Raw genomic sequence first — 27,712 nt, 5'->3', positions numbered from 1 at the left:
TTACACCTAACTTAGTTGCCCAAAGTCACAAAGGGTATCGAAGACAGACTGGACATTGGCCCAGAGTCAGTAATTTTAAATGTTGTACTGCATGCTTCAATTATATCCTGCCATGAAAACATAACCGAAGCAGGATTCATTTTCAAGAGAAGGTGCTCTTCCAAGTCAAATCAGCAAAGCATTTCACCACAGGGAAAAAAGAAAATTGGATTTGTGATAATGAGTTGTTCTGTGCATCTCCTATTCGCAACCAAGTCTTATGATACTAGTTAAAACATTAAACTGCCTTTCTCCCTCTAAAAAAAAACAGATGCTACATGTTTAATAATGCATTTCCATTTTATTAAAAAATAGTTCCACATTGGTGTATCCAGATTGCTTCCTAATATTCTCCAACTCATAGAATCACATCACTTGACCCCTCCTATTGGCAGAACCAACCTGATTGCCAGCATGTTTGTACTTTTTGTTATAAACCACAGGCACTATTGTCCGCTTCATCTGCTGCATGGTACTGGATTGGTATTTAAAGCTACAGCTCCTCTTTTGAAATGGACGGGCCCGTAATCACAGGACCTAAGCCAAGGGTAGAATTTTTATAGCAAATGGGAGCTGTATGTCAAGCCATTGACAGTGCCAACAGCACTCTTTGTGATTTTTCTCTACCTCCCCAAATTCCCCCACACTTAAAACCAAAAATTCCAGATCTGTGTTGGCAGCTTTTTCCTGTTCTTACCCCCAGGTGCTTCAAACATACATCTATTGATCATTTTTGAGGAAGCGTCACTCAATCCAAAACATTAACTCTGATTTCTCTCCACAGATGCTCCCAGACCTGCTGAGCTTTTCCAGCATTTCTATTTTTGTCTCTGATTTACAGCATCCGCAGTCCTTTCACTTTCTATTGATCACTTACAAGGTATAACGGCCAGTAAAAAAGTCAAACAACCTTCATCAATGACTCTCCAAAGAAAATAGTCCTTCATTAGCCAGTAAACTGATTTATCTTTATAGATCTTCATTAAATCTCTTTCTATTCCTATCCACTTCGGTGGAAATATCACCAATAATAATTTACAGCGTAAAGATAACATTGTTTTATTTTTCTGTCATTTTGATTGTGGACTGAAATAGGAAAATAGCTGCTTTAAAAGCCAAGGACTACTACACTTTTTAAAAGCAAGTTACCTGACACTCATTAGAAGAACTGTTTACACAGCTGTTGCTTCAAGCAGGGGAAAGCCTAGTTACAGATGAACTGGAGACAAGGGGCTGTGTACAAATGGAGATCTGAATGGCAACAAGGAGCTGATTGTAAACTGGCCACCATTCCATCGACAAATGACAAAGGCCTCCTGCCGGACAGCAAGTATTTGAACAGCTTGTGGGCTAATGCTTGTGGTGGAAGCCCTTGGATCTCAGGAAGGGAAGGAGCTGTCTTCTTCCACAGTTAAAAACCCTCTTAAGTCTGAAGATGGCTGGTTTACTTTCAATCATCGGTTGCTGTAATATTTAATTAATAAGTCAGAGACTTTTATACATAGGAAACAGTTACCCTGCGCCGCCGAGAGTGAAAGTATCTGGAGATGGAAGATCAAGAAATAGCATTCTGAACAGCAAAAGGATCATCTCGGTAAACCCTGTGGACAGGAACACTGAACTTCCTTCCCAGTCTTTCCTTCCACCCATTACATTGATTGATTTTGTTTTTGACTGTGTGTGTGTATACAGGGGGTCTTTTATAAAGTAGTTATAGTTTTAGCTCGTGGAGTTTTATAGCAATGGTTCATAACTTTTCTGTACTGGAAATCTATTTACTTGCAATAAATAGAAATTCTTACTAAGTACAGAAAACTGGTGTGCGTGTTCTGTTGACTTGGGTCTAAAAGACTCTTCAATTCTGTCTCCTTCATAGAATTGTCTCACTGGCATCTTTACATCCACACACCTAACACAGGAGCAGCATTAATCTATGGTCCATTGTTACTGCTTCTAACTCATCTGTCCAAAGATAATAGTGTCATCAGACAAAAACCAAGTCCAGGGTCTGGAGCCATGTTATGATGCCAGTTGATGGTAACATTGGACAAGTCAGATTCCAGAGTTCAAACTGGCTTGGTAATTTGGTTACTGTGGTGGCCATTCACTAAACATATTCACATGAGGCTGTCAATGTACTTTTAGCTTCAACGTACTTTTAGCAAACTAACACAAGTTCATTTCACAAAAATAAATTCTAAAAAGCTATTTATAGGACTATAGGAAAATTCTTATCATAAACAGCAAAAAGATTCAACCCTTTTTCTTAACAATATCCTTCAAGACACACAAACTCAGCAAAGTATAACTCCTTCCTCCATATCTTATTGAACTTACAAACGTCAGTGACTTACTGCACGTTCAACAGAAGTGATTTTCTCTGTTATTGTCTGTCCCTGAGCCACACAACCTTCCAGGCTAACTCATTGACATTTCCCATTGATCTTTAAGAAACAGACGCAAGACATTGACTGCTTTTAAGCTGCTAGATAGCGTATCTGCTGGTATGGATCTTTTCTCCTGAACTGTCACTTCCTTCTGGCCTTGGCCTTGCACTTTGTAGGCCATATACATTTAAGTCAACATAAAGCAGCAATTATCTCACCAGGTAGCTTGTTGAGTCACTTAGATTAAGTCATATGATTTCTTGGCAACATTGTATCTAACTTACCATTCCAAATTACTTTGACCCTTTCTTTACCAAAAATCAGAGCTTTTCAGTATTGAAGACCAAAATTCCATTTAACTCTCTATTAAAATCCAAGTTCCCAAATAATAAAATTATATATTATAAACCTTCACCACAGCAGTTACATGAGACTGGGAACTGACCCGAAGGCCTGTTTCTGCGCTGTATGATTCTATAACCCATTCTCTTCAACTCACCCATGGTCAGCTATAGATTTAAAGTTCAGGCAGGATGGTCTCCCACTAGAGGGCACTATTAAATTATGCAGATCAGACCATTACCAAGTCAACGAGATCTGCTGAGCGACGCTAATCTGGTGTCTGCCTGGGAGCAGTAGCACTTTTCCCAAAGAGGATAAAAACTTCAGGGAAAACCAGCCAGACCTAAAGATTATCTGGCACGTTTTTAAAACATTAAGGATGTTTCTTTATGGACCAGACAAATCAAAATAATATCAGAATTAACAGGGGAAATGGTTAGAGTGTAACTCTTTTCAGAAGGCCAGCACTAGTATGATGGACTGAAGACACCCAGCCTTAGACGACTGTCTGTATGGAATTTGCATGCTCTCCCCTTATCTCTGTGGATTTCCTCCGGATGCTCTCATTTCCTTCCACAGTGCAAAGATGTGGATTAGCCATGCTAAATTGTCTGTAGTGTCCAGGGATGTGTAGGCTAGGCGGATCAGCCATGGGAAATGTGGGGTTATAATGAGAGGGTAGGGAATTGGATCTGGGTCGGATGCTCTTCAGAGGGTCAGCCTAGACTCGCTGGGCTGAATGGTCTCCTTCCCCCTTATACTGATTTTATGATTCTACTTCTGCATTGTAAAATTAATGATCAGAGACGGAAAAATGTAAAAGTTTATGAAGGGACAAGATGACAGATCAGGAGAAATGTGGGATGAAGCGCAAGAGACAATATTGTTCACACTGGGGAAAGCAGTTTGTTTTGCACCAATGCTAAATTTATGTAAATGACCAAATCTGATCATTTCACTCACTAGTTACATCAAGAGGATCAAATTCGCATATCCAAATGTTTACAGAACCAGTGTAATGTATATGTAAACTGGAATCATTCACATGATCCAGGATGCACTGTAGTGCTTTAAACATTTCATGTATGTGACAGAATCAAAATATTTGGCAATAAACTTGACTATGTACAAAGATATTTATCTAATCCATTCACTGCACGATTAAGATGACAATGTGGAAGATTTTAGCAACAGATTTCAGGCATTACTTTGGAATAAATAGGGATCAATCAAATTTTTCAATTAGAAAACAAACTTGAAACTTATATACATGATACACATTCAATAAACAGGGTATTGGATTCAAACAGGGCTAATTCTGGAGAAAATGACCACGGAATGAGTCTTTGCTAAATTGTGTCTAATCTCATTCAGGCACAAAACACAATTTATCAAAGAAATGTGCTTCATCCCTCAAGGAGACTGTGTGAAATTACTTTTTGTCTGTGTTGAATCCATGAGTCGTATGCAACAGGAAATAATAAAATGATCGTTTTTCCTTACAAGGTCAATGTCTCATTCCATTGTGGATGGAGGTTTCCATTTCGTTTTCCAGTTTTCTTTGTTTCACTGTTCAGACCATCCACTGTCACCTCAATGTAACAACTGATCCTTGCTGATTTGGGGACTCTCAGCTTTGCTTTCAAAACTAAACAAAAAATAGTTAAAACTGTTGTAAAACCTATATTTTTAAAGCAATAACAAGCAGGTTATTACAATTACAGTAGCAAATCTCACATCACCAGAAGCACCCAAAAATAAAGACTAAACACTCACATTTCAAAATTAAAACCAGCAAGGTCATTTCATTTATTGATTAGCATTTGGACAAAATACATTTCATAATCTGAAAAAGACCCAATGACAGAAAATCAAAAATATATTTTAAAAATAAAAGCATACGACAAAACCAGCCCTTGCTTGGAGAGAGATAAACTTAATTAATTACCAATTGCACAGCATTTGTGTATTAACGTAAGGCACTCTGAAGTAAACCAGCAGCAGAATGGTTATTCTGTCAGACTGGTAATCCAGAAGCATGAGTTCAAAACTAAGCACACAGCTGGGAATTTAAAGTCAGCCAACAGATAAAACTTCAATAAAAAGCAAGAAACATCAATAGTGAATATGTTATTTCTGGATCATTGTAGAAACCAATCTTTACTAACATCTTAGAAGGAATCAAACCTGCTGACCCCACCGGTCTGGCTGACTGTAATTCCAGACCTGACGGTAATGGGAGTGATTCTTAACTGCCCTCTAAATATGGCCTAACAAGCCATTCAGTTAAGGGCCATCAGGGATGGGTAATAAATGCTGGCTCTGCCAGCAACTCCCACATCCTGTAAATGAATAAAAAGTGCATCACTTCACTCAGACAATTCAGCAGAGGCCTTATAAACTGCAGTTTTAAGTAAAGTTCTTTTAATGCGTGGTTCATGTTTCACATATTGAACTAGAATATACAAAAACCTAAAACGTATTTAATTGCACAACCATGGTGAGGCACAGCAGAGAGCAGACACAAGACAGCACACTGGCCGAGGAAGGGAGACTAGTTTGTTGATTATTCCCATGCACCGGCCAACAGCTAACCTCAAACACAGCAAGCTATCCATTTTGTCTTTCAATGTTATGATATCTCCACTACATTGAAGTCCTTTTTCATCCTCAACAGAGAGCAAAATTGATGGAAACATAAAATAGAACACTATATTGGTGCACAGACATTACACAAACAAGGTTAATAGCTCGACATGAGATCACCATTTAAAAATATATTCCAAATACAATCCATTCCACTAGCAAGCTTCACTGTCTCAGATTCAACAACTGCAAGCTCAGTTAATGCCAAATCAAATAAGCTATTGGAAAAACAGAAAAAGAATGAAAATGATTTTATAAAAAAAGGCTCATGTTCATTTTAACAAAGATTTGATTACAAACAGACTTTAAGTTTCTAATTGGTGAAGTGACTGGTTCCATGACTTGCTTAGAATAAATTCTAAAAAAAAATTAGCAATGCATCTTCCACAAACTACTGATTTTCTACAGCCACAAAAAATGGACCATCGATTTTCACACCTGGAATTAAAATTTTTATTCATTTTTGATAGTTACATTAAAATCTAGTGTTGGATTTTTTTTAAAAATTTCCCTTTAGAATAGTTAGCTTGCAAAAAGATGATGCCTGATGTAAAGCCAAGTTAATATATTTTCAGAGTCTTTGGTGCTGTATTGATTTCAGGTTATGATACACTGAATGACCATTTGTCCATATGCCCTTTTGTCTTACCTCCTGACTCCAATTTGAAGTCAGTAGCACACCAAGCAATTTCATATGCTGAGGAAGATCCAAATAGCCACCAGCTTTGTGACTACTTTCCATTTTTATTTCAAACCTTCCAAATATTCAAGTCAGGTGTTAAAACTAAGCTGATGTTCTTTACCTGATTTCGTTCTTACCTACCTAGTTGCAGCCAGAGAATTGCCTGCATTGACTTCACTTCCCGCTCCTGCAAGCTCAGTTAGTCACCTACATGCTATCCTCACTTACATCATGTTCATGTGAAAAGCACCCAGCTACGTTACACTGTCACCTCTTTTGACTCCTCCAAATGCTTGTCCAACATCTAGTAGTGGATGAACAAAAATGTCATACAATCATAGAGATCTACAGCACAGAAATTAGCCCTTCAGCCCTTCAAGTCTGCAGCCATCAAAAAACCACCACCTGACTATTCTAATCCTATTTTCCAGCACTTGACCCATAGCCTTGTACGTCTTGGCATCGCAACTGCATGTTGTAAATTTGAAAAGATTTTTCCTCACATCCCCTCTAAACGTCCTACCCCTTACCTTAAATCTATGCCCCCTATTCTTTAATCACCCCATCAAGAGGTAAGGTTCCTTCCTGTCTACCCTATCTACGCCCCTCATAATTTTATACATCTCAAGTATGTCATCCCTCAGTCTCCTCTGCTTCAAGGAAAACAACTTAGTCGATCCACCCTCTCTTCTTAACAAATTCTCCAGCTCATCCAACACCTTGATAAATCTTCTCTGCACCCTCTCCAGTGCAATCACATCCCTCCTATAATGTGGATTCCACAACTGCACACAATATTCTAGCTGTGGCCTAATCAATGTTTTATACAATTCCAGCATAACGGCGCTGCTCTTGAAGTATATGCGTCAGCTAAAGAATTATTCCACATGCTTTTTTAACCACTTTATCTGCCTATCCTGTGACCTTAAGGGACCGGTGGACATGTGCATCAAAGTCCCTCTAAATTTCCATGCTTCTCAGGGTCCTACTATTCATTTTGCATTCTTTTCCCTTGGTTGTCCTGCCCAAGTGCAAGACTTCACATTTGGCCAGGCTGAATGCCATTTGTCGCTAATCAGCTCATCTGACCAACCCCTCTATATCCTCCTGTAATCTAAAGCTATCCTCTTAACTAGTTAGCACCTCACCAATTTTCATATCATCCGCAAACTCACTGATCAACCCTCCTACATTCAAGTCTAAATCATTAATATCTACCATGGGCAGCCTCCAAAAAAGTCTCTGGAAGACCAAAAATACCATCTTGAACACCCTGTGTACCATTAACTGTTCCTGAGATACTGACTCCATCCATCTCCAGAGCAACTTGATGCTGAATCAGACTATTAGCAACCATATTTGATCCTACATATCCATATCATTGCTTAAACAGCTCATTTTTACATGTGGAGTATCATCTGATACTGCCAGTTATTGAAACATCATACCTTGTTATCTCTACACATAACTAAACTAGTTCTCTCCTGACAATCCTACCATCTATCACTCAGCATAAATTCGAGCTAAACCTGACTCTATGCTAATTCTCAAGCCTTGTTCACCTTTCACTCATGTTTCTATGGCTTATATTAGTACTTAGTCAGTTCACTTTTAGAATTTAGAAGGATCTAGATTAATAATGCTAATGTTCTCCACGAATTTTCATCTATCAGACTGAATAACTTTTAAAACAATTAAACTCTGTGCTCAACATTAGGGATGTTAATGATGAGGACAAAGTCTTTCTATGCCAAGTCATTAGTGCCAACATCAAGTGCTCTCAGGTTCAATATATTGTAATTAGATGGTGCACTGCTTAATCTTAAGAGTTTGACACCTTACCATTCCCCACAGAAGTAATCTTGAAAGCCCCTATATGAGATTCAGCAATGGTGTCAATCAGTGTATAAAAGTGTGTGCAGTTTTGTGATATGGATCTATATGCACTCTAAACCTGAGTGAGAACAACCATACACATTTCACATATGGCTCTTTACAGCCAGCAGACTGAAGCAAGTTTAAGTTGATTCCAATCCATGCGGCAAAACAAAAATACCCAAGCCTGAACCACCTGGCTTACTTCAAAACACTTGTTACAAAGAAGAAACCAACCAATTCTATTCATGGGAAAATACTAATAATTATGCATTTTTTAAACATAATGGTACAACTTGTTGAATAGCAACCATCCATAACGGGCAATTCCAAACCAAGCTGTGAGTTCTATCACTGACCTGGCTAACATTGCAGGTGCAACAAAACTGTTCACAAATTCAAAACCAATCTGAGTCTATTCTGATCTTCTGACCCAAGTACCCATCATCAGAAAGACACTTACTTACACTTCCATATCATTCTTGTCTTTGACATAAATTTTAAAGTTCCTAACTATGCTTTGTGTCCCATCCAAATATGATTATTCCAATACTTCCCTGACACATCTCCTGTTCTTCACTCTCCATTAACTTTGGATCATCCAAAACTTAGGTACCTGCACACCATCCCACACCAAGTCCTCCACAACTACCATTCCCCTCTAGTTCATTAGATGTAAAATTGTTGTCCACTTATTCAGGGCTGCATAACCTCACACCTATTTCAGTAACCTCCTCCACTACAACTTCAAACCAACACCTCCGATTCCAGACTCGACTGGATCTTCCTTCTTTTCTCCATATCACTGATGACCACACCTTTAGCCATTGGGTTCCATGCTCAAGAATTATCTCCCAAAATTCCTCTGCTTCTCCACATGCATTCCCTTTTCAAGATTTCACTTAAAATACTTTTCTTGACCAAGCTTTTAATCAACTTCCAATCATCACTTCCTTTGGCTCTGTCTCTACCCCTACCTCATCACGTCTTTGTGAAGCACCCTGGAAGCTTTTCTATGTTAACTGTGCTCTTTGCTACAAGTGTTATTGTGATGGCAGAAATAATTGCACTTCTGTTATTGATAAATAGCTTTAATAAGATATTTTATGTTTTGACAGCCTGGGTTATATTGAAAACAAAGTACTCCAAGATATAGATTCCATAATGCCCCACAAAATACAATAAGGTACACTAAAGATAAAAAGATTAAAGTCTCCATAGTCTTACAAGACCATTGGGTTAGGATTAGAGGGACAACTAGTGGTGTTTAATTCAAGGGTCACTACGCTTCAGGTGAGGGAAGAGGTTGAGAAAGAGAATCCTTCATGATAACCTCAGCTGGTGCAGGAACTGAACCCACATCATTGGCATCACTCTACATTACAAACCAGTTGTCCAGGCAACTGAGCTAACCAATCTCCCAATCCCAAAGATAAATGGCTCCATTTGAGTAGGAAGCACAGAATGGTGTCGTACTCACCCATTCTGGCCATAAAGTCTCATAGTGCCAAAATAGCCAGCAACTCCAGCTGTATTTGAGTTCAAGTTCGATCCTGCAACCAGTCAACCCCTCCTTCACACTGATGACTCTGACTTTTTGGTGGTCCAGAAGCACCACTGACACTAAGCAGGCTAAGAGATTAAATCTAAACATCAAATGCAGCTTGAACATTGCATCAAAATACACCACGGCGGAATTTGATGCAGTTCTTCAGGCAACCAAATGCATACTTTTAACTTGGATATCTAAAAAGCAATGGAGAATGGGAAAACTGCTGATTATTCTCTCTCTAACAGTAGGGAGGCAAGTCTCTCACTACTACCTTGGCATAAATCTGTTAACAGCATAGATCAAAAATCAGCTCTTGGCCCGTATGTATGGTGGCTGCTAATAAACACACTGAACTATTGGGAGAACAAGTCTGAAGCTATAAATCCCTCATGTTACAGAATTTTAAACAAAGTTACAATACAAACAATAAACTTCAAAAAGAATCATAAAATTATCCTTTAAGGAAATAACTCTTGGCTTGTAATACATTTTTTTAAAAATTGCCATTTAAAACATGGATTTTTTTTCTCCAAAGTTGATCACATTATGACTCATAACAAGGTTCTGTAGTTTGTTCTATAACTCCAACCATACAGTGCCAAAAGAAACAAGTCTGTCTCATTTCTAGCTACAATTACGTCAATAGATGGCACCAATGCCAACAGAGCCGATGTATGGGGACTGCGTGAACTAATTTTTTTAAACGATTTATGTATTAACTGTATAAAGTATCTAGAAAATTACACTCCTAACATAAGTTTTCAAACAGACTCTGCAAAATGAAAACTACATTTACTGTAATAAAGAAATAATATATTGAGTACACAGACCATTATGGGAACCCAGATCAAAAATAACAACCTCTGAGAGAAGAGCAGCAACCAGCTTGTTCCACATTCAGTGCTATTATAGTTCTGGCAATTGTTTCACAACAGCTCTGTAAATCTGACTAAATTAGATAGATGGGAGGGTCAAGACACGGGCATGGCTGGGATGCAAAAGAATGTCCAGGTATATGGATGAGGAGAGGAGAGCCGACTTGCCAAGGACCAGGGGAAAGACAGTGGACACCTACTGGCAAGAGGGGCTGCAGGGTGAGAGAAAACGAAATACCAGAAAGAAAGAGAAAGTGGGAAAGACAGCAAGAGACTGAGTGAGCTGAAGAAAAAGACAACAAGGAAGAGACAGAAAAATGGAAAGGTGGAGAATGAAAGAAAGAGAGTTGGTGGGGAAGAAAGAACAGGGAAAAGATAGCAACATCTCAAAGCAGCCCATGGTCTGCTGATAAGTAACTGTGCAGCTAAATGTGCCATGGATGCAGATCATCTGCCTCGAAAAACACTGCTCATACAACTCTACAAGAAAACAACAATAATCCAACTACAGAAGTCATTCCAGTTGTTGGATCTGACTTCAAGAGTTAACCTCTTCACTTCAGCAACAAGGAACTCAAGCAGTGAGGCCCTAAAGTATATGACTAACATATTGGGGCCTTCTTTAGTTTCATCTACACTTGTTTCAATCTTGGTATTTGTAATTTCTTGTTAATAATTCTGTCTATCTTTTACAACCCTTCAGTAGTAACTTTTAATAAACTAACTTTTAACTTCAGTTGCAAAAGCTTGGCTGATGGTCTGTTTTAACATGAATCATTACAACCTGAAATATGGGTAAATGAGCTAAATTCATCTACAACTCACTGACCATGTGGTAGACCCACTTGCTGCTTGTAACACATGGAACTTGAGTACTCCTATCAGATGCAATAATTGTATATTGCTCACTTGTGACAAGTTTATCTTTTCTATTTCTTCCCTTCTTACTGGACTCAAAAAAACTTAGAAAGACAAGCAATGTGAATTTCAAGGACTCAAGCCTGAATTGGCATGAATGCAGACAATCCAGTCTGATTGTTAGTGTTGCTTCTGGTCAACTGCAGGGAATCTCCTCCAATTCCACAGTTCAATCCCAATTAGCAAACTTTCCTGTTAACATGATATGTGCATTTATGAGTCCCAACAGATCCACAGAGGGCTCGGGTAACTTCAGAGATATCCCTTCTCATGTCACAAATATACAAAAGAAATTTGTACATTTTGGACAACATTTACATCAACAGAAGCTCTGCAAAGCTATCTACTAATCCTCAATTTAATTTCAGAAGTCACACGAAAGCAGGTTTGAATTCAACAGGTTTATTTGAAATCACAAGATTTCGGAATGCTGTTCCTTTGTCAGGGGAAGCGAAGAGAAGCACATAGGCACAGAATTTATAAACAGAGAGATCAAAAGATCATACAAATGATGCGAGTGGGGTGATGATAGGTTTAATGATAATGATAAGGTGATCAAAAGAGTCAGATGGTGTGAGTAAAGTGTCAATAGCTGAGTAGCAAATGAAGGGATGACCTACAATCCGATCAATTGAGGCAGAGAGACAATTACAAAAAATTAAAAATAAGGTGGTGCTGGAGACAAACCAAATGGCTAGAATAACATGATAGGTATAAGAGTCGCATGCTGAGGGTCTAACCAAAGTAAGAAGTTATCCAAAACAGTACAAACTAACTAAGGTAGAGATATCATAACAAGTTATCAAGGTGATGGTGTCAGAACAGGATAGTAAGGAAGATTTTACAGATACTGAAGAGATAAGAAGTGTACTGACAACTGAACAACCAGGAACACTATAGACAACTACCTGTCGATCCAACCAAAGACCACACCCGTCAAGTCAACAGACCTTTGATCCGGATCTTCAGAGTATCCTATGCACTCTCATCCCACGTACTTCTTGCATAGGAGACTTCTACTACCTTCTGAAATTACACGAAGCCAACACACCTGGATATACCATTCTATCAGACAACAGGACTCTGCGTGAGAACGTCTCTGGCTATGTTGATAAACCCATTGAAACCCACTGTACAAGGAACACTCAGCCTCTGTCACAACACTACAGACTTCTTACAGAAACTCAGCACCCACGACCAGTGAAGCTAGGAACATTCCTTGTCACAATGGACATTTCAGCACTCTACACCAGCATCCCCAACAATGACATAATCGCTGCAGTAGCCTCAGTACTCAACACCGTCAATTGCAAAGTTCCAGACGCCATTCTACAACTCATCAGCTTCATCTTCAACCACAATGTCTTCACCTTCAACAACCAGTTCTTTATCCAGACACACAGAACAGCCATGGGGACAAGATTTGCACCCCAATATGCCAACATTTTCATGTACAAGTTTGAGCAATACTTCTATGCTGCAGAGGACCTCCAACAAACATTATACACCAGGTACATCAATGACATTTTCTTTCCTTAGACTCATGGCAAGGAATCATTGAAACTATAACACAACATTATCAGCAAGTTTCATCCCACCGTCAAACTTACCATGGACTGCTCTTCAGAATCAGTCTCATTCTTAGATACATGCATCTCCATCAAGGACGGACACCTCAGTACCTCACTCTGCCGCAAGCTTATGGATAACCTCACGATGCTGCATTTGTCTAGCTTCCACCCTAAACATGTTAAAGAGGCCATCCGCTATGAACAAGACCTGCGTATACACAGGGTCTACTCAGATAAGGAAGAATGCGATGGACACCTAAAGATGCTGAAAGACACCCTCATAAGAATTGGATATGATGCTTAACTCATCAATCGCCAGTTCTGACATGCCACAGCGATAAACCACAATGATCTCCTCAGAAGACAGACACGGAACACAACTGATAGAGTACCCTTCATTGTCCAGTACTTTTCCAGAGTGGAGAAACTATGCCACGTTCTTCCCAGCCTTCAACATGTCATCGATGACAACAAACATCTCGCCAAGGTCATCCCTACACCTCGACTTCTCACCTTCAAACAATCACCAAACCTTAAACAGACCATGTTCACAGCAAACTACCCAGCGTTCAGGACAACATTGACCACAAAACCACACAACTGTACCATGGCAACCTCTGCAAGACATGCCAGATCATTGACATGGATACTACCATCACAAGTGGGACGACCACCCACCATGTGTATGGTATGTACTCATGTGACCCGACCAATGTTGTCTACCTCATACGCTGCAGGCAAGGTTGCCCAAGGCATGGTATATTGGCAAGACTATGCAGACGCTACAACAATGGATGATTGCAATAATCGCCAGACAGGAATATTCCCTTCCAGTCAGGGAACACTTTAGTGGTCCATGACCAGTGGGTAAAGGTCCTCCAAGACAGCTTTCAAGATGCACAGCAATGGAGAATCACTGAGCAAAGGCTGATAGCCAAGTTCCATACCTATGAAGATGGCCTCAACCGTGATCTTGGATTGATATCGCACTACATATAAACCCACCATAATGTTCTCTATCTGTAAAATCTTCCTTTCTGTCCTGTTTTGACACCATCACCTTGACAACTTGTTATGATCTCTCCACATTAATTAGTCCCTCGGCATGCAACTCTTATACCTATCATGTTATTCCAGCAATTTAGTTGTCTCCAGCACCACCTTAATTTTTTGTAATTATTTCTCTGTCTCAAATAATTGGATTATAGGTCATTCCTTCACTTGTTATTCAGCTGTTGACACTTGTATTGTCTGGTACTTTTGATCACCTGCAAAGACTTATTATTCAGCCTGTCGACACTCCAGACTATTTGTATGATCTTTTGATCAACCTGTCTATAAACTCTGTGCCTGTGTGCTTCTCTTCACTTCATCTGACGAAGGAACAGCGCTCTGAAAGCTTGTGATTTCAAATAAACCTGTTGGACTGTAACCTGGTGTTGTGTGACCTCTGACCTGTCCACCCCAGTCCAACACCAGCACCTCCACATCAGTTTAATTTGCCTGCTCTCATACTCTCTACTTTCTCTTCAAATGTTAATCTAAATTCTTTCTGAAGTTGACATGGCTTTAATAGTAACTTGTGATTATGTATAGTTCACCTGTTCGAAGCCAGGCAGGAACACTGTTGTGCTGTTCAGGCACAGTGGTAATGTCCATACCTCTGAGCCAGAAGACACAAGTTAAAATCCAACCCACAGTGGGTATGAAGAAGAGTATTCTGGGAGGCAAAAAATGTTTTAAGAAAATACAATTGATTTAGTCACATAAAGGTCCAGGGTATGGCAGAAAACATACAGAAATGAGGAATACATGAGAAAATAAATTGATCATGGAAACAGGTGTTAACTGCAAACTTAATTGAAATATGGGTTCATAATAATGATGAGATAGCAAGAACTGCGGATGCTGGAGTCAGAGACAACACAGTGGAGGAACACAGGCCAAGCAGCATCAGAGGAGCAGGAAAGTTGACCTTTCGGTTCGGGATCCTTCTTCAGAAATGGGGAGGGGGAAGGGAGCTGGGAAATAAATAAAGAGAGGAGGGCTGGGGCTGGGGAAGGTAGGTGGGATGGTGACAGGTGAGTGCAGGTAGGGAGTGGTGGGGATTGGTCAGTGGGATGGGTGGGGCGGATAGGTGGGGGAGAAGATGGACAGGTTGTTTCAGGTCAAGGAGGCAGGGATGAGGGGGGAGGGTTGGACACAGGATGAGGCCAGGCTGAGGAGATTTTAAAATTAATGAAGTCAATGTTTAGGCCATTGGGCTGTAGGCTCCCGAGGTGGAATATGAGGTGCTGCTCCTCCACTTTGTGGGTGGTGTCGTTGTGACACTGGAGGAGGCCCAGGATGGACACATCACTCAGGGAGTGGGAGGGAGAGTTAAAATGGTTGGCAATTGGAAGGTGTTGTTGTTTGTCACGTATGGAGTGCAGATGCTGTACGAAATGGTCTCCGAGCCTCCGCTTGGTCTCACCAATGTAGAGGAGGCCACATCGGGAGCAGTGGATACAGTAGACCAAGTTGGCAAATGTACACGTGAACCCCTGTCTGATATGAAAGGTTTGCTTTGGGCTTTGGGCCTTGAATGGAGGGTGAGCGGGGAGGTGTAGGGGCAGGTGTAGCACTTCATGCAGTTGCAGCGAAAGTTGCCGGGTGTTGTGGGGTTAGTGGGGAATGTGGAGCGGATGAGAGAATTGTGGAGTGAGCAATCCCTACGAAATGCAGATAGGGGAGAGGAGGGAAATATCTCTTTGATTGTAGGTGGCCAAAGTGGCAGAGAATGATACGCTGGATGCAGAGATTGGTGGGGTGATATGTGAGGACTAGGGAGATTCTGTCTTTACTTTTGTTGGAAGGAGGGGATTTGAGAGCAGACGTGCAGGAAATGCAAGAGATGTGGTTGAGGGCATTTTTGATCACTGGAGGGGGAAAGTTGCGGTCCTTGAAATAGGTGGACTTCTGGAATGTCCGGGAGTGGAACGCTCCATCTTGGGAGCAGATGGGCAGAGGCAGAGGAATTGGGAGTAGGGGATCGCATTCTTGCAGGAGGGTGGGTGAGAGGTGTAGTTCAGGTAGCTGTGGGAGTCAGTGGGCTTGAAACAGATGTCAGTTTCAAGGCAGTTACCAGAGATGGAGACGGAGGGGTCCAGGAAGGAGAGGGAGGTATTGGAGATGGTCCAGGTAAATGTGAAGTTGCGGTGAAAAGTGCTAGTAAAGTTGATGAACTGTTCAAGCTTCTCGTAGGAGCATCAGGCAGCGCCAAAACAATCATCAATGTAGCGGAGGAAGAAGTGGGGGATAGTGCCAGTCTAACAGTGGAAAAGGGACTGTTCCACGTATCCTACGAAGAGGCAGGCATAGCTTGGGCCCATGCGGGTACCCATGACCACCCCTTAGTCCGTAGGAAATGGGAGGCGTTAAAGGAAAAGTTGTTCAGGGTAAGTTCTGTTAAGAAGATGAGGGTGTCTGTGGTTAGGAGAGGAAGAAGTGGAGGGCTTTTAGGCCATCTGCGTGTGGGATACAAGTGTACAGGGATTGAATGTCCATAGTGAAGATGAGGTGTTGGGGACCAGAGAGGTGGAAGTTTTTGAGGAGGTGGAGGGCGTGGGTGGTAGCCCAGATGAAGGTGGGGAGTTCCTAGACCAGGGGGAAAAGACAGAGTCAAGGTAAGCAGAGATGAGTTATGTGGGGCAGGATCAGACAGAGACAATGGGTCGGCCAGGGCAGTCAGGTTTGTGGACTTTGGGAAAGAGATAGAAATGGGCGGTGCAGAGTTAGGGAATGTTGAGGTTGGAGGCTGTGGGTGGGAGGTCACCTGAAGTGATGAGGTAATGAATGGTCTGAGAGATGATGGTTTGGTGTTCAGGAGTGGGGTCATAATCGAGGGGGCAGTAGAAGGAGGTGTCAGAGAATTTCACCAGTTTTAAAATCTCCCCACCCCGGCCTCATCCATGTCCAACCCTCCTTCTCATCCCTGCCTCCTTGACCTGACACAACCTGTCCATCTTCTCTCCCACCTAACTGCTCCCCCCATCCCACTGACCAATCCCCATCACTCCGTACCTGCACTCACCTATCACCATCCCACCTACCTTCCCCAGCCCTACCCCTCCTCTCTCTGTTTATTTCTGAGCTCCCTTCTCCTTCCCCATTTCTAAAGAAGGGTCCCAACCTGAAATGTCAACTTTCCTGCTCCTTCATAATAACAATTCTGTTATACTAAAAAAGATGACATATTAATGGTAGTAGTTGAATGATAAATGTTAACCAAGTCTTCTTCAAAAAGATTTGACAAGAGAATCAAGAGTACATCTTCTCAGGGATATTTCGGAAATTACCCAAGCCTACATGCAATGTAATCTGACTTCATAATTCTTCCTTGGGATATGGACGTGACGAGCATTAATTGCTCATCATTAATTGCCCACAAGGATCATGGGGAGTGTCTCCTTAGACATTTGTGGCATGGTGGCTCAGTGGTTAGCACTGTTGCCTCACCGCACTAGGGACCTGGGTTCAATTCCAGGCTCAGGTGACTGTCTGTGTGGAGTTTGCACATTCTCCCCATGTCTGCGTGGGTTTCCTTCCACAGCACCAAAGATATGCAGGTTAGGTGGATTGGTCATGTTAAATTCCTCACTATGTCCAGGGATGTGTAGGTTAACTGCATTAGCCATGGGAAATACAGGGATAGGTTGGCGGGGGGAAGAGTCTGGGTGGGATACTCTTCAGAGAGTCGGTGTGGACATTTTGGGCCTGTTTCCACACTGCAGGGATTGTATGATCATTCCCATTTATGAGGTGCAGTCTATTTCGTGAACAGTGCTATTAGATTCAGTGTTCCAGGATACCAATGCAATGGTCATGAAATATGTGGTTTGCAGGGGATAATGTTCCTATTTGCTGTGTGTCTTTATAGATTTCTAAGGTCGCACATATGCAAATACCATCAAAGATGAGTTACCACTGAATCTATTAAGTAATACACACTATAACCACAGTGCACAAACAGCTGAAGAAGAGCATTACAGCTTCTCATCTCTGGTTTCATATCAAGCATCTTGAGTATTGTTGCAGTTACAACGAAAATATGAAAATGGACTCTGTCATACTAATTTCAACCATGAAGATGGTGAAGTGGCTTCAGGGAATCAGGAGGAGACTACCCTGTCTTTTTTTTTTCATTCACAAGATGACATTGTTTCTGCCTGGGCCAGCATTTATTGCCCAGAGGCCAGTTAAGAGACAATTACATTGCTGTGAGTCTGGAGTCAGGTGTAGGCCAGATCAGGTAAGGATGGCAGTTTTCCTTCCCTGAAGGACATTAGTGAATCAGATGGGTTTTTCCAGACAACTGATAATGATTCATGGTTATCACAAGACTCTCGATTCCAGAACTTCTCTTTTATTAAATTCAAATTCCACCCTCTGCTGTGGCAGGATTCAAACCTGAGCCTCCAAAATATTCTCTGGGTGTCTGGATTAATACTCCAGCGATAATACCACTAAAGCCACCGCCACATCTTTGACCTGTCCCAGAGTATACAACATTTACAGGGCTGTGTCAGTTGAGTTTCTAGTCAATAGTGATCCTAGAGGTGTTAATGTTGATTATACCATTAAATGTTAAAGCTGTCAGACTCAAACTGGGGTAGCCAATGCCTGACTTTTGTAAGGAATTAATATTACTTGTCATTCATTGGTACAGGTTTGGAAGTTGCTCAGGTCTTGCTACACGTGGGTACACACTACCCTATCAGGAGAAATTATGATGAAAACTGAACACTGTACTACCAGCACAAATCTCACTTTGGCCTTAAGATGGAGGGAAGAACATTCAACTGAAGAGGATTTGTTGAGAAATGAAATGCAGCTAATAGCTATACACATACAATCATTTTCTGGGAATGTTTTAACTTAAAAGGGAGTAACTACTTACAGTCTTTAAGGCATCACTTTCCCATGCTCAGTGTTTAAACCTAGAGATCTGTCCTCTTGCACATTCCCAAATTCTTTCGAATGCACAAACTTCCAGAGAACTGATTTAGAACCAACTGGAATTTTTCACTCCACAAATAAGTTAGCAACCACTGATTACACAAAACTGAAATTGTACCCAAACTTATTCAGAGTTCAGGTGCTGCCACAACAAATTGGGCAATTGAGCTGAACCCCACCTATTTTTATGAAATTATTTCCAGAAAGCTTAGAAAGGTGAGAAAATTTAGATCAAAACACTACACATTCACTGAAGATCAGATTCGACCAGACATAACAAATTTGCCAGAAGCTTAACTTAGGATAAAGTTCATAAGTAAATGTTTCAAATATTACTGCACTATAAACTGAGAAAGATAAAATCGAGCTTTACCCCAAGCTGGTAAGAATTATTTTCTAATTCTACAAAGAGCAAACTCACTTAAACAAAAACCAAACTTTTTTTTATCTTAGAATCTCCTGTGTCAGCAGAATGCTGGAGAAACCCAAAAAGTCTGGTAGCTTCTGGGGAGAGAGAAACAGGGCGATTGTTGAGTCCAAAAATACACAACTTTGGAACTGAAGAGCAGTGCAAATGTCATGGGTTTTAATGTGATGAGTTATAAAGGAGGAGGTGCAAATGGAACAGATCACAGAAAGGTCAGAGAGCAAAGAAGATTTGAGATCAAAGTTGTCATATAACAAGGCAAAGGAACGGGTTCTACAGAAGTTACAAAGCATAGATCCAGACTGGTGTTAATAACAAAATAAAAGGTCAGATCTGAATGGAAATAAAAGCATGAAAGCAATATCCAGACATGGTGGGGGGGGAAAGCAAAAGGGAGAACTAAGTTCAACAACGTCAAACCATTAACTCCAAGTTAAGTCCAAAAGAGTACAAAGCACCTAAGTAGAAAATGCGCTGCTGTTGGTCCATCTTGCAGGAATGAAAATCTCTTTCTTACTCGATAATTCTAGATCGCTCACGTTTCATGGTAACTTCACTGGCTGAACAGACTTTTGAAGCTTCACTTGAACTGGCACAGGATTACATTTGTGCTTCTCAGTAGTGATTCATCTGTCTACTGTTATGAATACTTCATATTTAATCATTTTTATGGACTCAAATTTGAAACATCATGGAAATTTTTTAAATGATGAATGAAAGGACAGTGGAACATTTTTTAACAAGGCATCACTTGCAAGTCACGAGTCTTGTCAAAGCTGTTTATTTACTGCAGACCCCCAGTTTGAGTTTACAACCATTAGGTTGCAGCTTCTGCTTTGAAAATAGTTTGAATTTGTCAGCAGGGGCTAATCTGGGGAAGGAAAAGAGATTCCCAGCCCAGCTCTCGTATTTCTGAAAAACCTCATGTGTGGGTCCTATATGGCATCAGGAGTCCTGGTCCAGTTTAAATCATCCTAAGCAGCATTCAGAAAAATTCTAACTGTTTCCTGAGCATGCTACATCTGCCAAGATCCCAGAGTTACTGCCTATTTTTGGTGACATCCATGTATACATGGGATTCATTTCTTTTTAATTCCATTACCTAATGCAAGTGTTTTGTTGGTTTGTACTTCAGGTTATTTGGAGGGGTAAACACTTACACTTACATCTTACAAACTAAGTGTGTTAAATTAATTTCACATCTTCAATGACATATTTGTTTTGTAATAAATCAATAATTGTGTTTATTAAAAGAATCCTGATTGATGAATCTTTTTATGTTAAATTTAATATAGAAAAAGCATATGGTTGATCATACTGGAGATTAGGTTACACAATTAAATTTATGGTGAACTGTGGAGCAGTAGGACTAGAGGCAAATAGTGCAAACCTTCCAATTCAACAAGCTCCAAAAGAAACTCCTCTATCTCCTTCATGGGTCTGTGCGATAGACGACTTTAATTCTTTATCTTCAAGAAAGGACCCATTTTCCTCGAAAGAAGTAATTAGGTTTTGAGGAACACTGCCCCTTGAATCCAAAGTTACTGGCATTCTGAAGGTTCAGATTCAAGCAAATGAGCAACTTGTGTACTAATTTCCTTCTATGAAAGAGGAAACCACTGTCTAGGATGCCCTCTAGTGGCTGGTCACCAACTTCAGTGTCTTCTTTTGCTATGTTTCTGTTTAGAGAAAAATGGAGCATCTGCTCCTCACCTTACATTCTAGGACTGAAATGCCTTTGATGTCTGCTAACCAAGGAATGTCTAAAGCTAGTCAAGCAACTCCTCTAAAAGTGAACTGTAATGTTTAGGAATCACATACAGGGACTGCATCATCTATTTTCCAGGGATCCAAGTGCTTCAGCCCCTGCTCTAATTACCATACTTCCCAAACCTTAGTTTAGTTAAGACAGGTTACAAAGTCCTGGCCTCAATCAAGAGTAGCATCCAAAATTATCAGTGTCTTTTTTTTCCCTTTTCTTATAAGGAACGTGGAGTCACTGGCAAGGCTAGGCCATCTGAAGGTGGCAGGGCAGGTGGGGAGAGCAGTTAGTAAAGACTACAGTGTTCTTGCCTTCATTTAAAGGACATACAGTACAAGAGCAACTGATGTTGAATTTGTACAAGACATTTGTTAGGCCTCAGATGGAGTATTATGTACAGTTATGGATGCCAAATTATAAGAAAGATGCAAATACATTGGAATGAGTGCAAAATCAATTTAGTAGAATGGTTCCAGATATAATAAATTACAGGTTTGAGGACAGATTGAAGGACTCAGGAATGTTCTCCCTGGAGAGAAGATGACTAAGATAGGACCTGATTGAGGTTTTCAAAATCACAAGCTGAATGGGCAATATTCAAAAAGGGAGGTAGAGAGAAAATTGGGAATTATAGACCGGTGAGCCTAACATCAATAGTGGGGAGAATTCTCAAATCCATTTTCAAGGAATTTAAAACAGAGTATTTAGAAAGCAGTGGCAGGATCAGACACAGTCAGCATGGATTTATGAAGGAGAAATCATGCTTGATAAATCTGTTGGACTTCTATGAAGATGTAACTAGTAGAGTTGACAAGGGAGCCAGTCGATATAATATATTTGGACTTTCAGAAAGCATTTGACAAAGTCCCACACAAGTGATTATTGTGCAAGATTAAAGTGCATGGGATTGGGGGAAGTGTATTCAGATGGATAGGAAACTCGTTGGCAGAGAGGAAACAAAGAGTAGGAGTTAATGGGTCCTTTTCAAATTGGCAGGCAGTAACTAGAGGGGTGCCACAGGGATCGGTGCTAGGACCACAGCTATTCACAATATACATTAATGATTTGGATAAGAGAACAAAGTGTAATATCTTCAAGTTTGCAGATAATACCAAGTTGGTTGGGAGGGTGAACTGTGACAAGGATGCAGAGATCCTTCAGCGCGATCTCAACAGGTTGGGTGAGTAAGCAAATCAATGGCAAATGCAGTGTAATTTGGATAAATGTGAGGTTATTCACTTTGGAAGCAAAAACAAGAAGGCAGAATATTACCTGAATGGCTGTAAATTGGGAAAAGGGAGTGTGCAGTGGGACCTGGGTGGTCTTGTACACCAGTCACTGAAGGTAAGCATGCAGATGCAACAGCTGGTAAAGAAGGCAAATGGTATGTTGGCCTTCATTGCACGAGGTCACGAGTACAGCAGCCAGGATGTGTTGTTGCAGTTATACAGGTCCTTGATGAGACCACACCTAGAATAATGTGTGCTGTTTTGGTCTCTTTTTCTGAGGAAGGATGCTGTTGCTCTCAAGGGAGTGCAGCGAAGGTTTACCAAGCTGATTCTGGGGATGGCAGGCCTTATCTATGAAGAGAGATTGACTAGGTTGGGATTGTTTTTGCTAGAGTTCAGATGAATGAAGGGGGATCTCATAGAGACTTATAAAATTCTAACAGGGCTGGACAGGATAGATGCACGGAGGATGTTCCCAATGGTGGATGTGTCCAGAACTAGGGGTCACAGTATGAGGATTCGGGGTAGACCATTTAGGACGGAGATGAGGAGACATTTCTTCACCCAAAGAGTGGTGAGCCAGTGGAATTCATTACAACAGGAAGTAATTAATGCCAGAACATTGAATGTATTCAAGAGGCAACTAGATATAGCACTTGGGGCGAATGGGATCAAAGATTATGGGGAGGAAGCAGGATTAGGAAATTGAGTTGGATGATCAGCCATGATCATGAAAAATGGTGGAGTAGGCTCGAAGGGCTGAATAGCTTCCTCCTGCTCCTATCTTCTATGTATCTATGTAGTAGATACGGTGAAGCTGTTTCTGCTTGTGAAAGAAAAATGAACAAGAGTTATAGATTTAAAGTGATGTGCAAAGAAACGTTTCTTATGTAAATTAATAAGTGGAACTTGGTGTCTAATGATGACTAAGAAACAATTATTGATTGTCAGAAAAACCCACTATTTGCCAAACTCCCTCCATTTTGTCACCAGATTTCAAGACTACGTACCCTCTAACCAAGTCCACAATATGTACATTCGATGTACAAAAGTGGACCAGCATTGATCCTGAGTGCACCAGTTCCAAAACTTCTCTAGACCAGGTAACATCCTTATACTCTAACATAAAATAAAACAAAGAATTGCAGATGCTGGAAATCTGAAACAAAACAGAAATAGCTGAAGAAACTCAGCAGATCTGGCTGTATCTGTGGATAGAAAACAAAGTTAATGTTTCAAGTCCAGTGATCCTTCTGCTAGTCCATCAATGAACTTTCTATCCATGGTGGATTTTTCTAATAAAGCTTTTATAATTAAAGGCAGTAGATAAATGCAAGTTGCTATTATGAAACATCTTATTAAATATTTTCTGTGTCATTTCAGATCCAGGCCAGATAGTGAGACAGAAAACAAGACAACTTTCTTTCTTTATGGACAGTTTATTAATTAATCTTACAGCTCCTTCCAGTCATCTGACCTTGAGATCTAGCCAGTGAGTTAGTTAACTCCAATCACGTACATGCAATATTAACAAATTCTAAACAAAAATAGAAATTGCTGAAAAAGCTCAGCAGGTCTGGCAGCATTTGTGGAGAGAAATCAGGGTTAATGTTTTGGGTCAAGTCCTGAGAAAGGGTCACTCAACCTGAAACATTAACTCTGATTTCTCTCCATAGATGCTGCCAGACCTGCTGAGATTTTCAAGCAATTTCTATTTTTGTTTCTGATTTACAGCATCTGCAGTCTTTTCAGTTTTTTTAACAAATTCTACTCTTCTCTTTAAATAAAAACTTGAAAGGCATACAAACGATCCTTGAACTAACATTTCATTTCTTTTTAACCGTATAATCAACATTCCCTCTAAGCTGCATGGATGCACATGCAGCTGCCCCTATGTAAAGCCGATATGGATCACAGCATTGACTTCTAGTTCCAGAAGTCATTGCCACACCCAGAGTTTGGAAATCCACACAGAAGAAAAAATATAGAGGGAATGCTGCTTATAATACAACTTGTCTCAATTTGAAAGCAAGCATTGAAGCAGGAACCTCCAATTATAATTTTTTTTGCCATTTTGGATCTAGACTGCTAAATTCCATTATATATTCTTTAGAATACCTGGTCTCTTTTCTAAATTTATCAAGTTCTGTCCATGCCTCATATGCATTTAACAGGTCACCTTTCTTATAATTTTGTCCATTCTTTTTAACAGAATTTCCAAACCATCCTCTGTTTCCAACTGTTGAGTACCTAGCTCCAAAAATACTTTACATCTGGTAATGCTTCTAGTGTGCAGAGACAGTGCAAGGGTCATACATTGCTTTCTTCTAGGTGAAGATGTAACCCATGTTACAGAGCCACTTCACTTTCCGTCCACCATAAGATTCACCTTGATAAGATATCAATGGGAAGTCATGTACCAAACTTTTAACAATTAGTTTTAGCCATTCTTCTCCAGAGTAACTCAAATTATAATCTTCTGTCTGAAAATAATTCCCAATTTCCAATCTTCGCCTTTAGGCAATCATCCACTACTGCCAATACCACTTCAGCTCCAAGCCAGTCAGTCAGACAGAAATCAAATATCTTTCATTTTCGAAATCATGCTTAGACGTATTATGACACACATCTGCGGCAATCACATGGTATGACTTGAGCTTAGAACTTCTGCCCCAGAGGTATGGACGTGACCACTATGTCACAAGACCACCAAGACATTTTTTGTAGATTGAGTTTATTAGCTACTAAATCTTACAATTCCTTCGAATCACCAGTATCATCTGTACCTCCTATTTATATCTGCCCAAACAATTAAATAATTAATTAACTCCAATCACCTGAACCACTATTAACATTCTGAAAACTATGTATGCTATATCTACTGCACTGCCTTTATCTAGAGTCATAGAGTCATACAGCACAGAAACAGCACCTTCGGCCCAACTCGTCCATGCCAACCAGGTTTCTTAAACTGAACTAGTCCCATCTGCCTGCATTTGGCCCATGTACCTCTCAATCTTTCCTATCCACATACCCATCCAAACGTCTTTGAAATATTGAAACCGTACCTATCTCTATCACTTTGTCTGGCAGCTTCTTCCATATATGCACCAACCTTTGTATGCAAAAGTTTCCCCTTAGATCCCTTTTAAATTTTCCCCCTCTCACCTTAAACCTATGCCCTCTAGTTCTGAACTCCCCTACTCTGTGGAAAAGACTTTGGCTAGTCACCCTTATATATGCCCCTCATGATTTTATAAATCCCTATAAGTTCATTCCTCAATCTCTTACACTCCAGGGGAAAAAGTCTGAGCCTATCCAACCTCTCCTTATAACTCAAACCTTCCAGTATCAGTATAACATCCTTGTAAATCTTTTTTGCAATCTTTCCAGTTTAATAACACTCTTTCTGTAGCACAGCAACCAGAATTGCATGCAGCACTCCAAACGCAGCCTTACCATTGTCCTGCACGGCCATAACATGCATCCCAACTCTTGTACACAATGCTCTGACCAAAGAAGGCAAGCGTGCCAAAAGCCTTTTTCACCACCCTGTCTACCTGTGATGCCATTTTCAAGGAACTATGTACCTGCAGCCCTAGGTCTCTCTGTTTGACAACACTCCCCAAGGCCCTACCATTAACTGTGTAAGTCCTACACTGGATTGTTTTATCAAAATTCAGCAACTCGCATTTATCTGAATTAAACTCCACCTGAAATTCCTCAGCCCATTAGCCCAGTTGATCAAGATCCCGTTCTACTCTTAGGTAACCTTCATCACTGTCCACTAAAGTACCAATTTTGGTGTCATCTGCAAACTTACTAACCGTGTCTCCTATATTCTCATCCAAATCTTTCATTTAACTGATGAACAACAATGGACCCAGCACTCATTCTTGAGGCACACCACTGGTCACAGGTCTCCAATCTGAATAACTCTCTACTGACTGTCTCCTACCATCACCCATGCTTTCCCTGGCTAGTCTGTCCCTTAAGAAATTTCACATTATTTCTCCATAACGTTATTATCCATAACATCCGTAGCAAGTGTTGGCTACTCAAAGAACTCTGGCTCAGAGTTGATGAGCAGCAGCCTGAGCTTCTCCCCCTCTGACACATCTGGGAAGGGGAAGAGTTACCTGGATGTTGTGTTTCAGGAGGCACTCACACCCTGTGGGTTAAGTACTTCAAATTTGGCCAGTGATCAGGGGACAGGAGTGTGAACTACAAAGTGAAGCAGGGGTAAAGGATCCCGAATTTAGCTTTAGAGGAGCCACAGCCCTTGACCTTGTCCAACAGGTATAAGGTATTTTCTCCCTGTGTGGATGAGAAAAGAATTTTAGGGAAGTTGAGCAAATTGACCACTGAACCTTGGTACAGGAAGTCTTTCAAGGTGGGGGTAGCAAAAAGAAATTTGGCAGTAGTAGGGGATTCTATCATTAGGAGTACAGATAGCATCCTTTGTAAGCAGGATCAAAAATCCCCCATGCAGTATTGCCTGCCTGGTGCAAAGGCAAGGGATATCTCAAACCAGCTTGAAAGGATATTGTATGGAAGAGGAGGATCCAGTTGTGTGGTCCATGTTGGGGCCAACAACACAGGTAAGAGATCCTGTTTGGAGAACATCAGGAATTAGGCAGAAAATTAAATAACAAGGCCTCAAAGGTTATAATCTCTGAATTCTTACTTAAGCCAAGTGCAAATTAGCATAAGAAAAGTAGAGAAGTAAACACATGGTTAAAGGAGTGGTGTCAGGACAGGGATATTCCATTTTGTGGAGCGTTAGCTTCAGTATTGGGACAGGAAGCCACTATACCACTGAGACAGGCTGCACTTGTGCCAATCTGGGACCAATGTCCAAGCAAAAAGGCTAAATAGGGTCATCACAAGAACTTTAAACTAGAAAACTGGCGAGGTGATATGCTCAGGGAAAGTCAATATAGTTTCAAAATCAAGTAACATGATATAGAGCTAAGAAACACAGTCAGGAATCCTGCTTCAGGTGCAGCAAGGAATGGCAAAACTACGAGAATTATGTTAATTAAACTGGAAAAGAGAAATAATAAACAGATGAATAAAGCATCAGTGCTGAGGGACAGGTGTATGGCTCAAATAACAGTTCTATATTCAAATGCATGGAGTGTAAGGAATAACTTTAATGACTTGCAGCATAAATTCAAATTAGAGGTTATGATACAGTAGCCATTACTGAGACTTGGCTGCAGGATGATACCAATTTAGTATCTGAGGACTGAGGAACAGCAAAGGATCTAAACCTGTAATGAGTGTTGTGTACAGATCCCCTGGTAGTAGTTCGGAGGTGCTAGATTTTTGTTTTATTCATTCATGAGATGAGGGTTTCACTGGCAATCAAGGTCAGTCAACCACATTGCCGTGGGTCTGGAGACCA

At 40.6% G+C, this 27,712-nt stretch overlaps 1 protein-coding gene across 1 annotated transcript in view; it reads right to left on the bottom strand.

The window, feature by feature from the left end:
• Nucleotides 1-23,355, bottom strand: part of LOC125481097 (NEDD4-like E3 ubiquitin-protein ligase WWP2) — a 34,339-nt gene extending 10,984 nt beyond the window's left edge. The window contains exons 1-2 of the mRNA XM_048592234.1: nt 23,313-23,355; nt 4,272-4,416 (exon numbers count right to left, since the gene is read on the bottom strand). Of these exons, the coding sequence (XP_048448191.1) occupies nt 4,272-4,416; nt 23,313-23,340 (173 nt within the window). The 5' untranslated portion in view covers nt 23,341-23,355. The remainder of the gene's footprint in view (nt 1-4,271; nt 4,417-23,312) is intronic.
• Nucleotides 23,356-27,712: the final 4,357 nt, after the last annotated feature.

The sequence above is a fragment of the Rhincodon typus genome, unplaced genomic scaffold (genome assembly GCF_021869965.1).
Source record: "Rhincodon typus isolate 14 unplaced genomic scaffold, sRhiTyp1.1 hic_rhity00000857, whole genome shotgun sequence".
Lineage (NCBI taxonomy): Eukaryota > Metazoa > Chordata > Chondrichthyes > Orectolobiformes > Rhincodontidae > Rhincodon > Rhincodon typus.
The sequence above is the reverse complement of the archived record's forward strand: the minus strand, read 5'-3'. Positions and strand labels throughout refer to the sequence as shown.